The 26,701-nt window shown below is 42.1% G+C and overlaps 1 protein-coding gene across 1 annotated transcript; it reads right to left on the bottom strand.

The window, feature by feature from the left end:
* Window positions 1-1,883: 1,883 nt before the first annotated feature.
* On the bottom strand, window positions 1,884-7,559 carry si:ch211-152f22.4 (uncharacterized). Its single transcript, XM_052478019.1, has 4 exons — window positions 6,440-7,559; window positions 6,245-6,291; window positions 3,702-3,803; window positions 1,884-2,260 (listed from the first exon to the last, which is right to left on the bottom strand). The coding sequence occupies exons 1-4, from the start codon at window positions 6,628-6,630 to the stop codon at window positions 1,884-1,886; spliced, it is 717 nt and encodes a 238-aa protein (XP_052333979.1). The 5' UTR covers window positions 6,631-7,559.
* Between the last annotated feature and the right edge of the window lie 19,142 nt (window positions 7,560-26,701).

The raw sequence follows: 26,701 nt of genomic DNA, 5'->3' as shown, positions 1-26,701 counted from the left end.
GGCATAAAGTGTTATCTTTTCCACCAGGTGGCATAAAGTGTTATCTTTTCCACCAGGGGGCATAAAGTGTTATCTTTTCCACCAGGTGGCATAAAGTGTTGTCTTTTCCACCAGGTGGCATAAAGTGTTATCTTTTCCACCAGGTGGCATAAAGTGTTATCTTTTCCACCAGGTGGCATAAAGTGTTATCTTTTCCACCAGGGGGCATAAAGTGTTATCTTTTCCACCAGGTGGCATAAAGTGTTATCTTTTCCACCAGGTGGCATAAAGTGTTATCTTTTCCACCAGGTGGCATAAAGTGTTATCTTTTCCACCAGGTGCCAGGCGTAATCTGTGTTTTCAGTGTTATCGTTTTCTTCTCTCGATTAAAGGTTGATCAGGTTCTAATGTTTACGTTGTAATGTTTTAAATATAATTCTGTGTTAGGTAATTGACAGTTATGTTTACTTTGTAGTTTATATAAACACATGATCATCACATATTGTTACAGTATTTTATATATATATAATCTCAGGTTGCTTTATAATTGAAAGAGTACTTTTGTCATTGGTGTGTTCCAAGTGGGCACAGACGTCAATTCAAAGTCTTGTTTTGATTTACATTTGGTTGAGTTGTCAACTAAAGTGAAATCAACAAACACATTCACCATGCCATTGGATTAAGGTTAAAAATTGGGTGAAAAAAATATATAAAATGTCACGTCTATTACATTTTGCAAATCCAATCAGTTTTCCGCTTTGATTCAACGTCATCACGTAGATTGAAATGACATGGAGACAACGTTGATTCAACTAGTTTTTTCCCCCAGTGGGTTGCTACATTGTTGTAGAACAGTTGCTGTTTAGAAATAGTACCATATTGACATTTTCCGTTTCTAAACAGCTTCGCCTGTTACAGAAGACATCGCTCTCTTCTTTGGTGAAAACTCTCTCCAGTGGTATTGCTGTGCAAACAACGCCAAGGTATTTATGTGCAATCCTTTTTAGATCCACTCAGTCTTTGTTGACCCTCCACCATTTCAGGGGGCTCTGAAACATTGTGATGGGTCTCTCTTTGACATACCTCATAAAGTCACAATCAAAGTGTGATTGTTTGCCAGAACCAACTGGAGCAGACACTGCGCTTGTGCTGATGTCATCCATTGCTTTGAGGATTTGTCTTCTGGACAACTGGACTTTGTTATCATCAGAGAGTAGGAGCTTCTTGAATCTTGGGTCCAGGACTGTGCTAACTGTAAGCCAGCGGTTGAGCTTGACATTGCAAAAATGCCATTCACACATTTTGGCCAGACCGAATGCTACCTCGTTACCGTTTTGTGCCAACTTTTCGATGTCTCTCTGACATCGGTTCATAAGTGGAATGATAAAAGATATGGATTCATATCTCGCTCTTGGCATTTCTTTTGTTGCCTTTTTGAAAGGCTGAAGTGCGGCTATGACATCGTTGATTGTCTTTATTTCTTCGTCTGCAAGCCATAGGTTGTACTCAAGCCTCTGAAGGAGCACAGCTGCAATGGCCTGGTGCTGTTCTACAAATCGCTCCAGCATGCTGAGTGAAGAGAGCCAACCGTTACCAACAGACTGGATCAGTACACTTTCAGGCAACTTTAGCTTCAGTTGGTACTCCTTGAGTTTTTGTTCTGCCTTGATGTCACAGTGGAAGAACCTCACAACATTCTGGTACTTTTTCAGCAGAGTTTTAAGTCCAGGATATTTTTCTAGGACGTCCTTGAACACCAAGTCCAAAGTATAAGCAAGACAAGAGATGTGTGTCCATCCAGCTTTTGAGACTTCGTCCTTCATGGTTGTTCCTCCTTCCATGACAACGGTATGGACTTTTGTCTTTAATGCCCCGTGCTTTTGCGATCTTCAGCAACTGGTCCACTATGTTTTTTGGAGTATGTTCATCAGTATGTTCATCAAAGTTTCCAACACATGGGACTTCAGATGCCAGTCTTTGCCTAGATAGTGACAGGTCACCGTCACAAAAGATACTTCAGCTCTTGAAACCCACAATTCTGTCAACGAAATGTCATCTGATGAAGCCAATTCTTTTTTCACCATCTCTTTAGTCTCTTTATACATTTGAAGAAGTTGTAAGCGTAGGTCTTTGGATGTCACTCGTGAAATTTCCGGTGTGGGCTCAATGGCCCTCATAACAGCGCAGATACCTTTGTCTTCAACAATGGACAATGGTTGAAGGTCAATCACAATCATCTTTAACAAACAGCTTGGGATTTTGTGTGCTGTTGAAGTGTCACCTATGTCAAATGAATATAATTATTTTGTATGATATTGTGGAAGCTACATTATAAAGTGTTTCAACAATGTACAGTACCAGTCAAATGTTTGGACACACCTACTCATTCAATTTTTTTTCCTTCTATTTTCTACATTGAAAAATAATAGTTAAGACATCAAAACTATGAAATAACACATATGGAATCATGTAGCAACCAAAAAAGTGTTAAACAAATAAAATATATTTTATATTTGAGATTCTTCAAAGTAACCACCCTTTGCCTTGATGACAGCTTTGCACTCTTGGCATTCTCTCAACCAGCTTCACCCGGAATGCTTTTACAACAGTCTTGAAGGAGCTCCCACATATGCTGAGCACCTGTTGGATGTTTTTCCTTCCCTCTGTGGTCCAACTCATCCCAAACCATCTCAATTGGGTTGAGGTCGGGTGATTGTAGAGGCTAGGTCATCTGATGCAGCACTCCATCACTCTCCATCTTGGTCAAATAGCCCTTACACAACCTGGAGGTGTGTTGGGCCATTGTCGTGGTGAAAAACAAATGTTAGTCCCACTAAGGGCAAACCAGATGGGATGGTGTATCACTGCAAAATGCTGTGGTAGCCATGCTGGTTAAGTGTGTCTTGAATTCTAAATACATCCTTGACAGTATCACCAGCAAAGCATCCCCACACCATCACACCTCCTTCTCCATGCTTCACTGTGGGAACCACACATGCGGAGATCATCCATTCACCTACTCTGTCTCACAAAGACACGACGGTTGGAACCAAAAATCTCAAATTTGGACTCATCAGACTAAAGGACAGATTTTCACCGGTCTAATGTCCATTGCCTGTGTTTCTTGGTACAAGCAAGTCTTTTCTTCTTATTGGCATCCTTTAGTAGTGGTTTCTTTGCAGCAATTCGATCATGAAAGCCTGATTCATGCTGTCTCCTCTGAACAGTTGATGTTGAGATGTGTCTGTTACTTGAACTCTGAAACATTTATTTGGGCTGCAATCTGACTTACCTTCATGTCTTAAAATGATGGACTGTGGTTTCTCTTTGCTTATTTGAGCTGTTCTTGCCATAATATGGTCTTTTACCAAATAGGGCTATCTTCTGTATACCACCCCTTCCTTGTCCCAACACAATTGACTGTCTCAAATGCATTAAGAAGGAAATTAGTTCCACAAATGAACTTTTAACAAGGCACAACTGTAAAATGAAATGCATTCCAGGTGATTAACTCATGAAGCTGGTTGAGAGAATGCCAAGAGCGTGCAAAGCTGTCATCAAGGCAAAGGGTGGCTACTTTGAAGAATCTCAAATATTAAATCAATTTTGATTTGTTTAACACTTTTTTGGTTACTACATGATTCCATATGTGTTATTTCATAGTTTTGATGTCTTAACTATTAACTTAACGTTTGAACTGTACTGTATATTTACTCTCTCACCTTGTGTAGTTCTGCAACTTGTGTCATGCAGAGCAGATGTATTCCTTTCTTTTCCTCTTTGTATGGTGTCTTCTAATGAAGCACTCCTGGAACCATTCCTCCCTGCATTAAAGGTGTTTTTCAGGTACATTGAAATCTCAGGTTAGCATAATTCCCAACCCCACTCTTGTACCATTACTTCCTGCATTTTAGGTACACTTTACCATATCAAACCTGCTTATGGTGCAGTTCTTGAAATACATTGCTTTCAGAAAGTATTTACACCCCTTGATGTTACAAATTGGGATTAAAATGGATTTATTTATAAAAAATAAAAAATAAGTATAAGATTTAAGCTAAAACAATTCTAAGCTACCTGGGGCGTCAGGTACCTTAGTGGTTAGAGCGTTGGGCCAGTAACTGAAAGGTTGCTAGATTGAATCCCTGAGCTGACAAGGTAAAAATCTGGTTCTGCCCCTGAACAAGGCAGTTAACCCACTGTTCCTAAGTTGTCATTGTAATTAAGAATTTGTTCTAACTGACTTGCCTAGTTAAATAACTCTGTAATGTCAAAGTGGAAGAGAAAGTCTAACATTTGTCAAATAAATCATGAAAAATATAACACCAACATATCTTGATTAGATAAATATTCAAGCTCCCTTCAGGAACATTTGCTGTCTTCTTGGTAAGGAACTCGTGTTTATTTGGCCATTCATGTTAGGTTATTATCCTGCTGAAAGGTGAATTAATCTTGCAGTGTCTTGTGGAAAGCAGACTGAACCAGGTTTTCCAATAGGATTTTGCCTGTGCTTAGCTCCATTACGTTTCTTTTTTTATTCTGAAAAACTCACCAGTCCTTAACGATTACAAGCATACCCATAACATGATGTAGCCACCACTAAGCTTGAAAATATGAGGATTGGAACTCAGTAATGTGTTGTATTGCATTTACCCCAAACAAAATACTTTGTATTCAGGACAAAAAGTGAATTGTTTTCCTCCTGCTGACGATTAGCAGAGCGAATGTCTTCCGAGAATCGGTTAATTGTTTTCGGCAAATAGTTCAATATAGCAGGCAGGAGTGAGTACACAACACTTTAATGTTTGTATTGGGTGGATCTACCGACGGCCTGAATAGGTCCTGAAAGATACATCAGTTTTAATTTTGTTTTACTCTGCTTGCAAACCTGCTGGATCGGGTTTGACCAGATACAATGCTATTTCACAGTAAACAAACAGACTTTTAGCACGGTTATGGGGAAGGACAATCAACAAGCAGAGCACTTACACAAACCACTGATGATTGGCTGAGAGAAACTGATGATAAAATGACTGACGCACTTCACAAAATAGATGGCATCATGAGGGAGGAATATTATGTGGATATATTGAAGCAACATCTCAAGACATCAGTCAGGAAGTAAAAGCTTGGTCGCAAATGGGTCTTCCAAATGGACAATGACCCCAAGCATACTTCCAAAGTTGTGGCAAAATGGCTTAAGGACAACAAAGTCAAGGTATTGGAGTGGCCATCACAAAGCCCTGACCTCAACCCTATAGAAAATGTGTGGACAGATTTTAAAAAGCGTGTGCGAGCAAGGAGGCCTACAAACTTTGACCCAAGTTAAACAATTTAAAGGCAATGCTACCAAATACTAATTGAGTGTATGTAAAACTTCTGACCCACTGGGAATGTGATAAAATAAATAAAAGTTTAAATAAATCAATTCTACTATTATTCTGACATTTCACATTATTAAAATAAAGTGATGATCCTAACTGACCTAAGACAGGGAATTATTATTTATAGCCCTTTATAGACAAGTGTTATGCAATTTGCTGTTTATTCATGTGCAGATATGTAAATTGCATAGTCATAACTTTGAACTAATACTGTTTACATGTGTGCATATGTTTGTTTTATAGAACCACAACAATAAGATTCCAAGTCATTCGGATGACCAAAATCCTATAAACATCTTCAAATGGAAACAGCTGTGTCTACGTGTGTGTGTGTGTGTGTGTGTGTGAGTGAAGACTGAACCAATTAGAACCAATCAGTTATAAGTAAGTATATAGCGGGTGAGGGCATTCACAGCCGACCACTCAGACTGGTGAGAGCATACCACCAGCCAACCGTTTTTACGTGGTCCTTTTAGTCTGATTTTTACATGGTCCGTCATTTCTCCGGATTTAGCAACCAATAGTTTTTACAATACCTATTGACTCAAGACATTTCAGCTTTTCATTTTTAATTCATTTGTAACATTTTCTAAAAACATACTACCAATTTGACATTATGAGGTACTGTTTGTAGGTCAGTGACAAAAAAATCTGAATTTAATTAATTTTATATCCAGGCTGTAACACAACAAAAGTTTGAGAAAGTCGATGGGTGTGAACACTTTCTGAAGGCACTGCATCATCTATATCATGGTCGGTTTTCAGATAAATCTTCTAGATTGTAGTGGATTTGCTGTTGCATCCTTTACAAAACAAATAAACAGTGTACCTGGGGTTAGTTTTCTCATTGATTTGGTAATAGATTTTAAATGTTGTCTTACGAGAATAAGGTCCTTTCTGGAACGTCTTGGAACCCCCATTCCACTTCCTGTTGGAGCATGATAATGGAATTATGTTTTAGTCTTTTTTAATAATATTATAAAATCAGATCAGTATTCTCCTTCAGTTATACATTCAAAAGTATAATCTTGGTCAACAACAGAATGACAACCCAATAATTGTCCTTGTTGACTCACCTGTTTCTCACATGTGGGGTTCTCTCTGTGCTCACTGAGTCAGTATAGGAATCTGGCTGTTGGAAGTATGTACGCTTTGTGATCTGGTAGTCGTTTCCATATCCTCGTTCCAATCCTGAATCGTTCGAGTTCATCATCCTGGCCATCATCCTACATTTAACTTCTTCGCCTGGACTATAATTAGCATACATTTTTGACTGCTTTTGCTGGACTTGATTGACAAGTTCAGAGCCGTTTAATAACCAGAGTAGGGAATAACCTTAATGTGATGGCTTCCTAGAACACAGGTTTGATGTCCCGTGTCTAAGTTTCTGTTTCTGTTTCTGTTCTAGTGAAATGAAAGCCACCTCCTTGCCACGTCAAACGTCTACCTATGAATAATGAGAGACTAGAATAATGAAAGGAAAGGAATATGGTTTCCAGGATCTGTCATGACTGTCATTTGAACGTCACCTGTACAAACCTCTTAAGAGTTTATTGTTGCACCGGTGCGTCAATTTAAGTAACATAATACAAAGAAACACCATCACAATCCATCAGTTTAAGATAGAGATATCTCTGCTTATGACTGCCCTCCGCATCTGCGGTGGAAGGGAGCCGAGCTACAGCAGTGTTTGTCAGACCATGAAACATACTGAAAATCGGTCCTCTCGCGAAAATGTCTCTAGCCGCGTCCGCATTGTTTGACATAACCTATCACAAACCCGATGGTTGTCTCCGTTTTGCCCCACGGGAGTCATCTGAAGCCGGTACCGTCAATGTGTCTGTTTGCATCATCCGTACCGTTTCGGTGACAAACAAATGTTTTTCCTTCCACTGTGATTGGATGACAGATGTAAGCAGTTCAGTTTCTTGTCATATTAGGCTTGTTGATTTGGGTCTACTATGTAACCTCTCCTCTGTTGCCTGAGGTGGACATATGTTCTGCATGTGAAACTGGTGTAGCAAAGCAAAGCTCACATGCTCCGAATACAACAGGTGTAGTAGACCTTACAGTGAAATAGAAGCCCTTAACCAACATTGCAGTTCAAGAAAGAGTTAAATAGTTAAGAAAATATTTACCAAATAAACTAAAGTTTTAAAAAAACTGCCATAATCGACATCCATGTCTTCGGCGCCGGGGGAACAGTGGATTAACTGCCTTGCTCAGAGGCAGAATGACAGATTTTTACCTTGTCGGTTTGGGGATTCTATCCAGCAACCTTTCGGTTACTGGCCAAACGCTCTAACCACTAGGCTACCTGCCACCACGAAGCTGTTAAGGAGCCTTTTGGTCCTGGACTTGGTGCTCCGGTACCACTTGCCGTGCTGTAGCAGAGAGAACAGACTACGACTTGGGTGACTGGAGTCTGACAATTTTTGGGGCTTTCCTCTGACACCGCCTAGTATATAGGTCCTGGATGGCTGGAAGCTTGGCCCCAGTGATGTACTGGGCTGTACGCACTACCTTCTGTAGCACGTTATGGTCAGATACCGAGCAGTTGCCATACCAGGCGGTGATGCAACCGGTCAGGATCCTCTCGATGGTGCAGCTGTAGAACTGTTTGAGGATCTGGGGACCCATGCCAAATCCTTTCAGTCTCCTGAGAGGGAAAAGGTGTTGTCGTGCCCTCTTCACGACTGTCTTGGTGTGTTTGGTCCATGATAGTTTGTTGGTGATGTGGACACCAAGGAACTTTAAACTCTCGACTCGCTCCACTACAGCCACGTCGATGTTAATGTGGGCCTGTTCGGCCCGCCTTTTCCTGTAGTCCACGATCAGCTCCTTTGTCTTGCTGACATTGAGGGAGAGGTTGTTGTCCTGGCCCCACACTGCCAGGTCTCCAACCTCCTCCCTATAGGCTGTCTCATTGTTGTCTGTAATCAGGCCTACCACTGTTGTGTCGTCAGCAAACTTACTGATGGTGTTGGAATCGTGTTTGGCCACACAGTCGTGGGTGAACAGGGAGTACAGGAGGTAACTAAGCACGCACCCTTGAGAGGCCTCAGTGTTGAGGATCAGCTGTTGCCTACCTTTACCACCTGGGGGTGGCCCATCAGGAAGTCCAGGATCCAGTTGCAGAGGGAGGTGTTTAGTCCCAGGGTACTTAGTTTAGTGATGAGCTTTGTGAGCACTATGGTGTTGAACGCTGAGCTGTAGACAATGAACAACATTCTCACATAGGTGTTCCTTTTGTCCAGGTGGGAAAGGTAATCATTAAGGCAGGTTATCTTCTCTTCCTTGGGCACAGGGACTATGGTGGTATCACAGACTCGGTCGGGGAGAGGTTGAAAATGTCAGTGAAGACACTTGCCAGTTGGTCCCCACATGCTTCGAGTACACTTGCTGGTAAATCCGTCTGGAGCGTCGCCAGGGGTACTAAAACAGACCACATTTACTTCACACTTACAGGGCCTATAGAGAGTCGACATACCCATAAGCTTTTATTTTTTCACATTTTGCTGCTTTAAAATCTAAAAAGGTATTCAATTATATTTATTACCTACACAACCTACTCTCCATTTCAAAGTAAAAGAAAGTTATAGAACATTTTACAAATTAAGAATGGAATATTCTGAAATATCATATTTCAAATTGGTCACATACACATATTTAGCAGATGTTATTGCGGGTGTAGTGAAATGGTGGATAAGTCTCCACCCTCTACCCCCTGAGTTAATACTTGGTGGAAGCACCTTTGGCAGCCATTACAGCTGTGAATAATTTGGAATAAGATTCTACCAACTTTGCACAACATATATCCATTGTTTTGTCAACATTTGGTTGGCAATCATTGATGGACAGCAATATTCATACATTGTCTTTCAAAAAACAAACAGATTTAAGTCAGGACTGAGACTAGACCCCTCAGGAACATTCAAAACCTCTTGAAAAGCCATTCTGGTGTGTCTTTGGCATAAACAAATGTATAAAACCCTATCCCAGGGTTAGGTTTCTGAAGACTGAGGTGAGTTTTCCTCTAACTTTTTACATGGTCTTTGCTCCTTTCATATTTCTTTAGATCCTAACAAACTCCCCAGTCATTGCCGGTAACATTACATTCACTCCATATTACTGGCCTGTAATGACAAAGTGAAAAGAGAGAAGCCTGTGTTACAAAAAAAAGACTAGAGTCTCACGAACAGGATGGTGGTCTTCGTTTTGCTCTACGACCCCCACATGCCCCACAGGACTCATCTGAAGTTGGTACCGTTGATATGCCAACTTGTGTTTGTAGCGTCCGAACAGTTTGGGCTACAAATCAATGTGACCCCCACAAGTGTCACGAGACTCGTCTGAAGGTAACCTGTACCGGTTAAAAAATAAATGGAAGTATGGAGGCAGTTTTGTGCTACCTAAAAAAGGGGTTAAATATGTGTAACAAATATCTATATATATAATTCCTGAGCTTTCTTGTATCTTCAAGATATAGGGCAGACACTTTTTGCCATTTATGAGTGTGTTATTCAAAAGGCCAAACTCAATATTGTATCAAACATTTGTATTGTATTTTTCTTTTATACCTAAAGGGGTCCTAAAATTCTAAATCAAATAGCTAAATCATTCATGGTATGTCCATATTAAAACAATTCCATATGTCAGCTTAGAACCCACGCAATTATTAACCTGTAAATCTACCAAGCAATCAAAATGACAAACTCAGATAAAAATGCTGCATTACATGTCTTGGGAGAGGAATTGAAACAACACTGTGTACATTAGCTTGTTGGTGTGTTTTACTGTACTATATATTATGTATTTCACTTGTCTCTCACTTTTAGTGATCCAACAACCAGAGGATGTTTTTGGTTTGGCACTGACTCTTGTTATGTGAAGAAATCCTGCTCATTCTGTGGGTTTTCCATATTCTATTATTCTGACAGTAGAGGGAGCCTGTGGTTTGCACTAGAGTTTAATGGATTTAGTGTCCTTGGCTTAGGGAAATAATTTACGTAGAGGTAGTGTAACACTGACAACAACCTGGAAGATATTCAACGTCTTAACAATTGATAAGTGTTAGTGTGTACATGGGAGTGAATACAGTCTAGCCCAACCACTAAACTACCCCATCTTTTTTCTCACACACTGTCATTGACTAAAAACACTCTAGCTCTGTATGGCTCTAAGCAACATGCAACCTGCAACCAGCGGCTTCAGCTTATGCTCGCTAGTGTAGAATTATTTTATTTGAATAGATTTTTCCATCTCATGTAGAAAACCCAGCTTGTTATTTTTGGAGCGCACAGGCACTCTGCCAGACAAATCCAAGGTCTTCATGTGATTCTGCTTTATTGTTTCAACAATTACTCAACTTCTGGTATTATATCATTAAAATGTTAAAAGGGTTCAAGAGGTGTCGACATTCTATAGGCACTGTAAGTGTTAGGTACATGTGGTCTGTTTCAGTTCCCCTGGCGACGCTCCATGCCCAGCCTGTGTTTGTTTTGATCGGCCCACGTCTTAATCCCACCGTTCCCATGATGACTCCCTGGCTGTGTGTGTGTGTGTGTGTGTGTGTGTGTGTGTGTGTGTGTGTGTGTGTGTGTGTGTGTGTGTGTGTGTGTGTGTGTGTGTGTGTGTGTGTGTGTGTGTGTGTGTGTGTGTGTGTGTGTGTGTGTGTGTGTGTGTGTCTCATCACCCAATCACGTGAACATGTTGCTCTGGACTGGACCATACAGGATGGTAGGAAGTAAGTGGGCTTTGCTTTGCTACACCCCTGTTTCACATGCTGAATATGTGGCCTTTCATTCACTTAAACAAATAACAAATATACACACAATCAGCTGGAGAGTAAGAGAACCACAGTCTTTTTATCCTCAGCAAAGTGACATGCAATTTACTCTGAGAGTAACAGGTACCGCTGAGCCAAAAGGAGGAAAGGAGAAGTGCATCGCAATCAAAACACCATTTAACTATTTTGATGGGTGATGGCCTAAGAGGCAATAGTCCTTAGAGTCATTGATTTGTTACAATCCAGACAGAGAAACCTTCTGCAGACATGTATATCTACTGGAATGGTTCAAGAGGCCCTTACAACACAGGTGTTCGTTCTGGTTCTTAGCTGCCAACCACATACAGTCATTTTCAGCTGACCGAGCACATTTGAATGAAAGGATAACATCCACACATTAATGGTTTTCAATGGAGCACTTTGAAAAAAAAACAGTTCTGAAACATACCCCTGAGGTACGTCAAGAACAATGTATGCGAAAACACCAGCCGTGGCGGAAATTCTTTTGCTTCGTTTTTTTGTCAAGAGTGCAGAGCTCTGTTGTCAGAAATCCCAGTGCTGATGTATACAGCAGGTGAGAGACGTTGATTTATGAATGGGAGTCGTTCTGCAGGGGGAAATTGTAATCCATGGTGTGTTTGGGGGAGGGTCACGTGCTGGAAACTGGATAGAAACACAGAGAGGGATGCGATACTGTGAATTACAAAAAAACTAAAAAAAAGATGAAAAGATATCCTGTAAATTAAAAGCACCAATCCATTCACAGACACCCCACAGATTAAAACACATGGCGGATGAAATGTGTGTAAGAATTTTGAACATTAGAATGTTAAACAGCCACCAAAAAATGTGTGGCAAGAAAGCATTTCCCCAGTACTTGAGAAGTATCGTCTCCTCATCAGAGAAGTACTTAACTCATAATGGCGCCAGAGGGGATGGCTGCCGTTTTACAGGTTACTAATCAACTGTGCTATTTTTTTTTTTTTTTTGCATTGTTTGAAACTTATTTTGTACCTAAAGTTGCTGCTGCCGTCTCTTATGACCGAAAATAGCTTCTGGACATCAGAACAGCGATTCACTCGAACTGGGTGAAGATGTTTTCTTTAATGAGTCCGACGCGTAGGATATACTGGTTTCTGGAGAACAGGCCCAAATCTCCGTTATTAGCGTGAAGAAAAGACGGCGATACCGACGGAGAAGGTTGGGGTGTCTTGTTAGGATTCATAGGCGAGTGAGTAAATCAACATTACCATCGGTTTTAGTGGTCAACGTGCAATCACTGGAAAACAAACTCCATGCTCTACGGTTGAGACTATCCTACAAACGGGACATTAGAAACTGTAATATCTTATGTTTCACCGAGTCGTGGCTGAACAACGACATGGATAATATAGAGCTGGCTGGGTTTTCCGTGCAACGGCAGGATAGAGCAGCTACGTCTGGTAAGACGTGTGTTGGTGTGTGTGTCTATTTGTCAATAACTGCTGGTGTGCGATATTAAAGAAGTCTAATATTAAAGAAGTCTCTAGGTATTGCCCGCCTGAGGTAGAATACCTCATGATAAGCTGTAGACCACACTATCTACCAAGAGAGTTTTCATCTATGTTATTCATAGCCGTCTATTTACCAGCACAAACCGATGCTTGCACTAAGACCGCACTCAACAAGCTATATAAGACCATAAGCAAACAAGAAAATGCTCATCCAGAAGTGCGCTCCTAATGGCCAGAGACTTTAATACAGGCACACTTAAATCCGTTTTACCTCATTTCTACCAGCATGTCAAAATCAAATCAAACTTTGTCACATGCTCCGAATACAACAAGTGTAGACCTTACCTTGAAATGCTTACTTACAAGCCAACAATGCAGTTCAAGAAATCTTTAAGAAAATATTTACCAAATAAACTAAAGTATGGTGCTGCAGAGATGGTTGTCCTTCTGGAAGTTTCTACCATCTCCACAGAGGAACTCTAGAGCTCTGTCAGAGTGACCATCGGTTTCTGGGTCAGCTCCCTGACCAAGATCCTTCTCCCCCGATTGCTGTTTTGCTTGAGCGGCCAGCTCTAGGAAGAGTCTTGTTGGTTCCAAACTTCTTCCATTTAAGAATGATGGAGGCCAGTGTGTTCTTGTGGACCTACAATGCTGCAGAAAGGTTTTGGGACCCCTCCCCAGATCTGTCCCTCGACACAATCCTGTCTTGGAGCTCTACAGACAATTCCTTTGACCTCATTGCTTGGTTTTTGCTCTGACATGCAATGTCAACTCTCCGAGTTGGGCATCTCCGGCGCGGCCCACGCTTGGATTGCGTCCTACCTGACAGGTCACCAGGTGGCGTGGCGAGAATCTGTCTCCTCACCACGCGCTCTCACCACTGGTGTCCCCCAGGGCTCTGTTCTAGGCCCTCTCCTATTCTCGCTATACACCAAGTCACTTGGCTCTGTCATAACCTCACATGGTCTCTCCTATCATTGCTATGCAGACGACACACAATTAATCTTCTCCTTTCCCCCTTCTGATGACCAGGTGGCGAATCGCATCTCTGCATGTCTGGCAGACATATCAGTGTGGATGACGGATCACCACCTCAAGCTGAACCTCAGCAAGACGGAGCTCCTCTTCCTCCCGGGGAAGGACTGCCCGTTCCATGATCTCGCCATCACGGTTGACAACTCCATTGTGTCCTCCTCCCAGAGCGCTAAGAACCTTGGCGTGATCCTGGACAACACCCTGACGTTCTCAACTAACATCAAGGCGGTGTCCCGTTCCTGTAGGTTCATGCTCTACAACATCCGCAGAGTACGACCCTGCCTCACACAGGAAGCGGCGCAGGTCCTAATCCAGGCACTTGTCATCTCCCGTCTTGATTACTGCAACTCGCTGTTGGCTGGGCTCCCTGCCTGTGCCATTAAACCCCTACAACTCATCCAGAACGCCGCAGCCCGTCTGGTGTTCAACCTTCCCAAGTTCTCTCACGTCACCCCGCTCCTCCGCTCTCTCCACTGGCTTCCAGTTGAAGCTCGCATCCGCTACAAGACCATGGTGCTTGCCTACGGAGCTGTGAGGGGAACGGCACCTCAGTACCTCCAGGCTCTGATCAGGCCCTACACCCAAACAAGGGCACTGCGTTCATCCACCTCTGGCCTGCTCGCCTCCCTACCACTGAGGAAGTACAGTTCCCGCTCAGCCCAGTCAAAACTGTTCGCTGCTCTGGCCCCCAATGGTGGAACAAACTCCCTCACGACGCCAGGACAGCGGAGTCAATCACAACCTTCCGGAGACACCTGAAACCCCACCTCTTCAAGGAATACCTAGGATAGGGTAAGTAAGGGTAAGTAATCCTTCTCACCCCCAGATTTAGATGCAAGTGGCTGTTCCACTGGATGTCATAAGGTGTATGCACCAATTTGTAAGTCGCTCTGGATAAGAGCGTCTGCTAAATGACTTAAATGTAAATGTAAATGTGGGACCTTAAACATTGACTTGCCAAAGTATTCATCCCCCTTGGCATTTTTCCTATTTTGTTGCCTTTACAACCTGGAATTCAAATGTATTTTTGGGGGTTTGTATCATTTGATTTACACAACATGCCTACCACTTTGAAGATGCAAAACATATTTTAATGTGAAACAAACAAGAAATAAGACAAAAAAACAGAACACTTGAGCGTGCCACCTTTTGCAGCAATTACAGCTGCAAGTCTCTTCTCTATAAGCTTGGCACATCTAGCCACATGGATTTTTGCCCATTCTTCAAGGCTAAACTGCTCCAGCTCCTTCAAGTTGGATGGGTTCCGCTGGTGTAGAGCAATCTTTAGGTCATACCACAGGTACCACAAATCCATTTAAATTACAGGTTATAATGCAACAAAATCGGAAGAACACCAAGGGAGTAAATGCTTTTGCACTGTATATTCAGGTGTGTGCCTTTCCAAATCATGGACAATCAATTGAATTTACCACAGGCGGAATCCAATCAAGTTGTAAAAACATCTCAAGGATGATCAATGGAAACAAGATGCACCTGAGCTCAAATTCGAGTCTCAAAGCAAAGGGTCTGAATACTTATATAAATAAGGTATTTCTGTTTTTGAATTGTAATAATTTTGCAAACATTTCTAAAAACCTGTTTTTACTTTGTCATTATGGGTTATTGTGTGTAGATTGCTGAGTTTTATTTTTTAAATCCATTTTAGAATATAGCTGTAACGTAACAAAATGGGGAAAAACTCAAGAGGTCTGAATAGTTTCTGACGGCACTGTATATGACAGACAGTTGTTGGTCAGGATTATTATCCCCCGTCTTCGAGACACTTATTAATGCTTATTAACTCCTTAATGCCATCCTTCACTGCAGCCGAGGTGAGTAAGACATTTAAACGTGTTAACCCTCACAAGGTTGCAGGCCCAGACGGCATCCCCAGCCGCGACCTCAGAGCATGCCCAGACCAGCTGGCCGGTGTGTTTACGGACATATTCAATCAATCCCTATCCCAGTCTGTTGTTCCCACATGCTTCAAGAGGGCCACCATTGTTCCTGTTCCCAAGAAAGCTAAGGTAACTGAGCTAAACGACTACCGCCCGTAGCACTCACTTCCGTCATCATGAAGTGCTTTGAGAGACTAGTCAAGGACCATATCACCTCCACCCTACCTGACACCCTAGACCCACTCCAATTTGCTTACCGCCCAAATAGGTCCACAGACGATGCAATCTCAACCACACTGCACACTGCCCTAACCCATCTGGACAAGAGGAATACCTATGTGAGAATGCTGTTCATCGACTACATCTCGGCATTCAACACCATAGTACCCTCCAAACCCTGGGTCTCGACCCCGCCTTGTGCAACTGGGTACTGGACTTCCTGACGGGCCGCCCCCAGGTGGTGAGGGTAGGCAACAACATCTCCACCCCGCTGATCCTCAACACTGGGGCCCCACAAGGGTGCGTTCTGAGCCCTCTCCTGTACTCCCTGTTCACCCACGACTGCGTGGCCACGCACGCCTCCAACTCAATCATCAAGTTTGCGGACGACACAACAGTGGTAGGCTTGATTACCAACAACGACGAGACGGCCTACAGGGAGGAGGTGAGGGCCCTCGGAGTGTGGTGTCAGGAAAATAACCTCACACTCAACGTCAACAAAACTAAGGAGATGATTGTGGACTTCAGGAAACAGCAGAGGGAACACCCCCTATCCACATCGACGGAACAGTAGTGGAGAGGGTAGCAAGTTTTAAGTTCCTCGGCATACACATCACAGACAAACTGAATTGGTCCACTCACACAGACAGCATCGTGAAGAAGGCGCAGCAGCGCCTCTTCAACCTCAGGAGGCTGAAGAAATTCGGCTTGTCACCAAAAGCACTCACAAACTTCTACAGATGCACAATCGAAAGCATCCTGGCGGGCTGTATCACCGCCTGGTACGGCAACTGCTCCGCCCACAACCGTAAGGCTCTCCAGAGGGTAGTGAGGTCTGCACAACGCATCACCGGGGGCAAACTACCTGCCCTTCAGGACACCTACACCACCCGATGTTACAGGAAGGCCATAAAGATCATCAAGGACAACAACCACCCGAGCCACTGCCTGTTCACCCTGCTATCATCCAGAAGGCGAGGTCAGTGCAGGTGCATCAAAGCTGGGACCGAGAGACTGAAAAACAGCTTCTATCTCAAGGCCATCAGACTGTTAAACAGCCACCACTAACATTGAGTGGCTGCTGCCAACACACTGACACTGACACTGACTCAACTCCAGCCACTTTAATAATGGGAATTGATGGGAAATGATGTAAAATATATCACTAGCCACTTTAAACAATGCTACCTTATATAATGTTACAGACCCTACATTATTCATCTCATTTGCATACGTATATACTGTACTCTATATCATCGACTGCATCCTTATGTAATACATGTATCACTAGCCACTTTAACTATGCCACTTTGTTTACATACTCATCTCATATATATATACTGTACTCGATACCATCTACTGTATCTTGCCAATGCTGCTCTGTACCATCACTCATTCGTATATCTTTAGGTACATATTCTTTATCCCCTTACACTGTGTATAAGACAGTAGTTTTGGAATTAGTTAGATTACTTGTTGGTTATTACGGCATTGTCGGAACTAGAAGCACAAGCATTTCGCTACACTCGCATTAACATCTGCTAACCATGTGTATGTGACAAATAAAATTTGATTTGATTTGATGACTCCTGGAACATATTCCAGTCTGTGCTAGGAAAACAGTCCTGTAGCTTGGCACCTGCTTCCTCTGACCACTTCTGTATTGTGGTTGTAACTGGTACTTCCTGTTTGAGTGTTTGCTTGTAAACAGGAATTAGGAGGATAAAGTTATGGTCAGATTTGCCAAAAGAAGGGCGAGGGAGAGCCTTATATGTGTCTGTGTGTGGAATAAAGGTGATCTAGTTTTTTTCGCCTCTAGTTGTAGAGGTAACATGCTGGTAAAGATTTTGTAAAATTGATTTCAGTTTTCCTGCGTTAAAGTCACCGGCCACTACGAGCGCAACCTCTGGGTGATCAATTTCTTGTTTATTTATGCCCTTATCGTTGAGTGTGTGCTTACTGCCAACATCGTTTTTTGGTGGTAAATAGACAGCAACGAAGAAAATATAGATTCAAACTCTCTTGGTAAATAGTGTAGTTTACAGCTTATCGTGTGGTATTCTAACTCAGGCGAGCACAACCTCAAGACTTCCTTAATATTAGAGATCATGCACCAGTTTTTATTAACAAAGTGACACACCCACTCCCCTGAGCTTAACAGACGCAACCGCTCAGTCCTGCCGATGTGAAGAAAAACAGCTAGATTTATATTGACCATGTCCTTGTTCAGCCACGTCTCTGAGGAATGTAGGATATTACAGTCCTTCAGATCACATTGATAGGATAGTCTCGAACGGAGCTCATCCAGTTTATTTTCCAGTGATGGCACTTTCACCAGTAGAACAGAGGGTAGAGGAAATTTATCCAGTCTCCAACGAAGTCTTGTCAGGTATCCCGCACGCCTTTCCTCCTTCTCCTCCTTCTTCTTGAGTGTCGGGAATTTGGGCCTAGTCCGCGATAATCAATATGTCAATATGTTCATCGCTAGCCTCTAGCTATCTGTCAGATAGTGCTATAATAGCCACTTCATATCTAAAAGCTGTTGTGTGTATGGAAATGTTTTGTCGACTTTGTTTTGTCCCTTTTCAACAGAAGTAAATGAACTTGGCTAGCTTTCACTAGTTGTTGTAACTTTTGAGAGAGAGAGCTAGCCAAATGTTAGCTAACGTTAGCTAGTTAGCTATCTCTCTAACGTTAGCTATTCTTTTTGCCTCCATCACACTAGACCTGAATCAAACAATGAAACCAGCGGCAAAACAATTGAAGACTGATATTCTTAATTTCTTTCAGTGCAATGTGACATTTTATTAGATGTGCAACGTTATTGATCTGTCAGTTAGCTAACTGCCAACTTTTCACAATGACACAGCAATAAACAGCTCTACTGGCTTCACTGTTGGGGTGCAGTTAGTACACAACACTATGCTCATCATGGGTTAGCAGGATCAGATGGTGAAAGGTGTCAAAACCGTGTCAGACAGCCAGGGAAGACCAGTCTATGCAGCTCAGGTGAATTTAGTATATTATTAACAATATCAGTGAATGGATACAACATTTCTTCTTGAGTTGATGGGCAGGCCTACAGAAGCGACATGGCAACAGCTTAATGATCCTCTTAGATGCAAAGTCCCTTGTTTTGGCGACCTGCGTGGCTTTGGTACTGGTTCCGGCTGACATTTTTGCGTTAAATTGATCCACGGACACCATCGCATTGAGCGGTAGACCCCGATTCTCAGGGTATGTCTCTTTTGCCTGTGTGAAAGCAGGATGTGAATACTGACACCACTTGATTCTGACACTAGTATTGTGGTGGATATTTTAAATGACCAATAATGAGGAGAGACGAGGTCAATCACCAATCAGGATATTAACTTTATTAAAAACGTATTGATTAGGGGGCTGGTCACAATACACACACAAAAGTGAAAAGAGTGCTTGCCTTGTATAGCCCAACCTTGTTCCATTTTCTTAATCCACCACAACTGTCTCAATTTGTTGAACCAACCGATGGTCTTCTGTGTTCTCGTACTAAGAACGGTTTGTTCTTAGAAAAGAGGATAAGGAGAGACTTGTTTGGAACAGAGATACCTCTTTCCGTACATGCAAGTTTCAGATTACAGGGGGTGGGGGTGGGGGTAAGAACATGAGATGTGCACAGCCATTGTGGATTTAGAGACAGAGTTAGGTGACAACAGCATCTTACACAACCAGAGTAACAGGATTGTACATACCTATCATTTAAAGTAATACTATTACTAATCCCCCCACACACACACACACACACCCAGTATGCAGCATTACTAGTTATTGTTTATGGTCCTCTCCTAATAAATTATGACTTTTATTACATATAGTTACATTTAATTTAGCTTAAAGTGTAACGATAATAATAATAAGTGGACCAAAGCGCAGTGTGATCTGGGGTTCCACATCTTTTTATTACTAAGTGAAACTCACAGCAAAACAATAAAGAGAAACAAACACACAAACGTACAGCCTTGTGGGGCTCAAAAGCAACAATACAAAAACAAGATCCCACAAACAACAGGTGGGAAAAGGCTGCCTAAATATGATCCCCAATCAGGGACAACAATAGACAGCTGCCTCTGATTGGGAACCATACCAGGCCAACATAGAAATACAAAAACTAGACTACACATAGAAATAATAAACAAGAACACCCCCCAGTCATGCCCTGACCTACTCCACCATAAAAAAGAAAGGCTTTCTATGGTCAGGACGTGACATAAAGCTACAGTATGGTATCTGGAAATAGTGGTATTTTCAATTATTGAACCATTGATTGTATTCTTGGATAATATAATGTATAAATGTACACCGAGTGAATTATTTGTCAAGCCTCATTTTAGCAGGATCAGATGGTGAACGGGGACTCAGCAGGGTCAGGAAGCCAGGGTGAACCAGTCTTTGACAAAGCTGAGGTGATGAAATTAATATTTGAAGACATTGTAACCATTCTTTGCATAACACTCAGCCGTGCTACAGTAGTTCACGAAACGTCAGAGTATGTTGAAGAAGTTGAAGTTGTTTTCTCTGGCTCTTTTGATATCAGATTCAGAATTAATAATAACAAGATTGTGGGTCCTTCTGTAGCTCAGTTGGTAGAGCATGGCGCTTGTAACGCCAGGGTAGTGGGTTCGATCCCCGGGACCACCCATACATAGAATGTATGCACACATGACTGTAAGTCGCTTTGGATAAAAGCGTCTGCTAAATGGCATATATTATTATTATTATTATTGGTAGTGTGAAAGAGTTTGATCCACCTTAGGCCAGGAGTGTTTCCAATTCACATGACATGACAAGAAAAACCCTAGCCCTAGTCATAGCACGGATGAAAAGGGAAGCTATCTGTAATAAGAATATTTTGTCATAGTCTACGAATAGGACCCAGAGTTTTAACTGATCAGGAAAAGAGGCCCCAGTAAAGAGACATACATCTTTTACACACCCCTTTTGAACCTGTGGTGCCATCTCTTTTAAACATGTTTTATTAATTGTAGATTCCTACTTATAAGTGGTCAGCAGGAGAATGAATAGCTTACTGTTTTTATCTTACACGAACATACATGCTGGGTTATTTGATCTTTGACTTGGGTTAAGGAGAGTTTTCTTCCATCCTTTTCCTTCTTCAATATCACAGTTTTGAATGACCAGATCTGCTTTTAGTGAACCTTTTTTAAGCCCTCCCACATCCTGGCATATGGAGAGAGGAGGGCCCTTGGATCAGGCTCTCATTTTGGGTAGGAAACCTGGGGTCCGGAGGGGCTGCTTGGGCCCATCTTGTTGAGTGTTCAGAGGAAGTGGGATGAGGGGTTGTCACAGAATTTGTCAGGCTCCCGTTGCCCCCAGACCTTAGGGTTAGCACTGTGCCTCCTGTTTTAGAAAGCTGTAGTTCAAATAGAGAGTGAACAGCCCTCGGCCCTAAACCCTCAGCCCTTGAATTATGTTTTACGTCGCCACATCCAAGTGTACCTTAAATATCACTTGCCCAAGCAGGGAGAGTGATGATCGGAGAGGCAACGTCCTTGTTGGAAATCTTGAAGTTGAGCTTAAAAACAACCAACCTGAGCTATTAATGTACCAGCAAGCTAACGTAGCACTACTTTCAGGTAGCTAGCTACAATTACCCATAGCCGGCTAGCTAGTTTTATAGTTTGGTCATTTATTTCAATGAATTTACGAATTCTCCAAAATATGTTTATGGAACTAGCTATGTTTAATAGGCTCCTCACTACGAGACCAAGCCAATGTGAGCGCCATTCCTATTTAACAACGCTAAAACCAATGTCATCTATATATATTATTTTCATAATTTTGTGTGATTGGCTGGAACATTAGCCCAAACAGTTGAGAAGGCTGAACCAGTCTTCAGAGGAGAAAGGACTGGAGACAGCAGCAGACAAGTTGGGAGTTTAAATACTTTCAGTTTAAGAGAAACCTTAGAGACTGAATTTATACTTTAAGTTCCTTATTCTTGAGCATTTCTGTTTGTAAAAAGATGTAACCAAGCCTAGGGAATTAAGCCGTTTACTCTGCCTCACTGAGCCTCTGTACCCTGAGACCCCTCCTAGCTATGGTCTGTGGCGGTGGCCTCTCCCCAGGCTCTGTCACAAATGGCGGAGAATGGGTGCACCAGCACCACCTGCTGGCCCGGAGGACCATGAGCTACATTGTGCAGTGTCAGTACATCACTCCCTGGAGGCAGAGGGCAGTTAATTTAAAGTTAAAGAAATGCTCAAGAAAAATCATCTCTGAAAGTGAGCAGCAGTCTTCTCAACTGTTTGGGCTAATTGGCCAGTCAATCACACACTTGATTGACTAATGAACCTCAGCTGGGCTCTATTAGCCTCCTAACTGGGAAGGTGTTGGAAGGAGCTGGAATGGTGTGGTAAGAGAGTTTGCCTTTATAAACATCACCTTGTTCTAGGGAGATTAACACGGCTATCAAAACAACACGCCAGGGTAACACTACACGAAACCCAGCCCTTATTTTAAGTGTTTCTAAAATCCTCTGTTGGAAAAATTAGTGTTGGGAAAATGATTGGAACCATTTTCTTTTTTGACCTCTAGGTTTTGTGAGTATTATGACTCATACTATGGCACTCTATAGCACCACAAGACAACATCCAGGTATGAGCAGCCATGGAATATGGTGTAATTGCAGATTGCAATTTGGGGCATTTCTTGATGTAGGTGTGCCCTGATATCAAGAAATGTCCATTGATACCTGCCAATGGTCAGTTCTGGTGTTATGAATCTGATGATTTGTTTCCATAGCAGGTTAGGACAAGTAACGTGGCAGGTTAGGATAATTAACGTGGCAGGTTAGGAGACAGGTTAGGAGACAGGTTAAGGTTAGGAAAAGGGTTAGGCTTAGCTTCAGTTGTCAAGAACTATTGTACCCGATGCAAATCAATGGGTGTAACTTGATATCAAGAAATGCCTATATCAGAAGACGTCCCGAATTGTGGTTTGCAATTACACCCTTCTCTAGCCATGTTGAACTGTACATGTGAGATAATAGCTACATGTACATGTGCAGAGCAAATATGTTGTTTATTCTAGCTGAACTTTGGCCCACAGGCACTCCCACCATTTCTCCCAAAAGAAAATCCCTTTTTAGAAATTACATTTGTTTGGTTTAGGACATTATCCCCATAAAACCATAGAACCTGATCTAGTGTTAGAAATGGGAAAAGGTTTGTCCTCCCGAGTGGCGCTGCAGTCTAAGGCATTGCATCACAGTGCTAGAGGTGTCACTAGAGACACCGGTTCAATCCCGGGCTGTATCACAACCGGCTGTGATCGGAAGTCCCATTGGGGCGGCACACAATTGGCCCAGCTTGGCCCATGTGGTTTGAGCGAACAAGGAAACATTTAGAGGGCTAGTACTGTAGATTTCCAGGCATCTCCACCCAAAATAGATGGGCTACCCTAACTTAAACAATTGGAGGCAGTGAGAGAACTTGGACAATTCTGAATACAACAAAACAAACATGGTACGGAGAGAATCATCGATTGGATTTCATCCAATTAAAGTGTCATCCAATTAAAGTGCAATCCAATTACATTTGTTTGGTTTAGGACATTATCCCCATAGAACCTGATCCTCCCTCCCTGATCTCCAACTGTCATCCAATTAAAGTGAGTAGGAACAGACATTTCTTTGTTAGAATGTGAGTCAATCAGGGGCTATTATCATGTAAACAAGGCTGTGAAATCCTCTGACCCCCACTATTCATCATTAGTCGTAATAGAGGCAGGAGGCTATATTAGTCTACAAAGGCCAGTGAACTAATGCAGACCTCGTATGGTAAATATATGATCTACTAATAATGGCTGTGTTGAAGTCTTTTTGACTACTGGCCATGCTTTACAGGGGTTTTTCAAAAATGCCAAACTGCCACATCTTATTGTATTTCAAAACAACAATGTAATGTCTTCTGAGTCTTTTCTCTTCTGTCATCTAGAATGTGTTACAGCTGAAGAAATGTGGCATACCGCCCGGTACTATTGCTGCACCATCGAGAGCGTCCTGACCCGTTGCATCACGGCCTGGTAAGGGAATTTGCTCCGCCCACGACCGCAAGGCCCTCCACTGGGTGGTGAAGACAGCCCAGTACATTACATTGGTGTCTGAGGAAGGCACACACAGCTTCATCAAGGTCCCCACACACCCCAGCCACGAGCTGTTCTCTCCCTTACTGTCGGGCAGACAGTATCGCAGCATGAGATCCCATACCAACAGGCTCAGAGATAGTTTATATCTACAGTACAAGTCATCAGACTGCTGATCACCTGCTCTGATTCTCCGCATCTTAGTACACATGCAGTCACTCATGCACACACCTACACAGACATACACACATACCTTTAGAAAGTATTGACACCCACTTTACTTTTTCCACATTTTGTTGTGTTACAGATTTTGTGTCACTGGCCTACACACAATAACCCATTATGTCAAAGTGGAATTATGTTTTTTGGATTTTCAACCCCTTTGTAATGGCAAGACTAAATATTTCAGGAGTAAAATTTAGCTTAACAACTCATATGATAGGTTGACAATATGTGCAATAATAGTGTCTAAGATGATTTTTGAATGAATAACTAATCTCTGTCCCCCACACATACATCAAAGAATGGCACCTATTGTTAGATGGGTAAACAAAATAAAAAGCAGACCTTTCTAACTCCGTTGCCAGAGAGGAAGGAAACTTCTCAGGGATTTACCATGAGGCCAATGGAGACTTTAAAACAGTTTAATGGCTGTGATAGGAGAACTGAGGATGGATCAACAACTTTGTAGTTACTTCACAATACTAACTTAAATGACAGGGTGAAAAAGGAAGTGTCACGCCTTGGTCTTAGTATTTTGTGTTTTCTTTATTTATTTGGTCAGGCCAGGGTGTGACATGGGTTATTGTGGTGTGTGTTTTGTCTTGGGGTTTTGTGGGGTGTCTACGTAGTCTATGGCTGCCTGAGGCGGTTCTCAATCAGAGTCAGGTGATTATCGTTGTCTCTGATTGGGAGCCATATTTAGGCAGCCATATTCTGTGAGTGTTTCGTGGGTGATTGTTCCTGTCTTTGTGTTTGCACCAGATAGGGCTGTTTCGGTTTTCACATTTCATTCTTTTGTAGTCTCTGCATGTATATTTTTTTTCTTTATTAAAATATATCATGAATCATCATCACGCTGCATTTTGGTCCGATCCTTGTTCTACCTCTTCATCAGAGGAGAAGATAGAAGAGAGCCGTTACAAATATTCCAAAGCACGCATCCTATTTGCAATAAGGCACTAAAGCACAGGTCAAGTCTGAGAGGAAAACCTGATTGATGTCTGCTTTCCAACAGACACCGGGAGACAAATTCACCTTTCAGCAGGACAATAACCTAAAACACAAGGCCAAATCAACACAAGTTAATTACCAAGACGACATTGAATGTTCCTGAGTGCGCTAGTTACAGTTTTGACTTAAATCGCCTTGAAAATCTATGGCAAGACTTGAAATTGGCTGTCTAGCAATGATCAACAACCAACTTGACAGATCTTGAAGTATTTTTTAAAAGAATAATGTGCAAATAATTGTAAAATCCAGATGTGCAAAACTCAGAGACTTACCCAGAAAGACTCCCAGCTGTTATCGCTGCCAAACGTGATTCTAACAAGTATTGACTCAGGGGTATGAATACTTATGTAAATGAGATATTACTTTATTTCAAATGTCTAAAAACATGTTTTCACTTTGTCATTGTGTGTAGATGGTTAAGAAATACAAATCTATGTAATCTCTTTTGAATTCAGGCTGTAACAACAACATGTGGAATTAGTCAAGGGGAATCATTTCTGAAGGCTTCAGCAATAGAGATTGAATAGACCCCTAAATGTGTTTCCTCTGCGTCACTGGCAAGACATCATTTAGTTGCATAATGTTTAGTGTTTAAAAGTACTCAAGGTGCCATGAAGTGCACAGGCATCATCTTCTTCTTCGCCAGTGTGTATGAAAAGAGATCTGGGTAGACAGTCAGCAGCTTCTTGTGCTGGATGCCAACACACAGTGAGACAGCCCAGTGTCCTTGTTTTACCCACAGCTATGTGAAGTATGAGGGGAGGCAGTTGGGCAGAGTGACCTCCCAGGCCTCCAGCAGGAATCCAAGATGTCTCCAGGTGTCCTCTTTCATGGTTGGAAACTCACCCGTCATCACTTAGCTTTCAAACATGACATAGATCTACAAAAGTGAGCTGGTTCTGAACTGACAATTTCGTTCGGGAACGAGAAGTGCCTCTGTTCTAAAGATGGGATTGCGATACTGTATGTCTTAAGTAGGGTTGCAAAATTCTAGTAACTTAACCAATATCCCCAGGTTTTCCAGAAATCCGAGTTGGGGGGACTTCTGGAATTAGGAGGGAATAAGGAGTAAATCTAGGAATTTGTGGAAAGTCACCAGACATTTTGCAACCCGAGTTGGAAGTCTAGATACTCAAACAGAATGTTGTTAATAAAAAAATGGTTTAAAAAAAACTCTATGCAGAAATATTTAGCCTTGTCCACAAGGCTGCAAAAAGAGGAAGTGGTAACAAACATCCTTTATTGATGAGTTTAGAATTAGTCATATCAAAAGTCATTTGAGTTGAGCTCAGAACATGGCATTCTGTGCAGCTGTACAGACAGAGATACATGAAGGTGCAGACTTCATTAGAGGAACTTATCTTCTAACTGAACCCTTGTACAACAGTTAGCTAATGACCGTCTAAACGCACATGAAAAGAACAGTGGTTTGGGCAGCTATACGGAATACAGACAGATGTAGGATCTTAAATTGACCAGTTTCTCACAGCAGGAAAATAATATTGCAGCAACAAGAAATTTGAATTATTG

This window comes from Oncorhynchus keta, chromosome 24 (genome assembly GCF_023373465.1).
Source record: "Oncorhynchus keta strain PuntledgeMale-10-30-2019 chromosome 24, Oket_V2, whole genome shotgun sequence".
NCBI classification, from domain to species: Eukaryota; Metazoa; Chordata; class Actinopteri; order Salmoniformes; family Salmonidae; genus Oncorhynchus; species Oncorhynchus keta.
The sequence above is the reverse complement of the archived record's forward strand: the minus strand, read 5'-3'. Positions and strand labels throughout refer to the sequence as shown.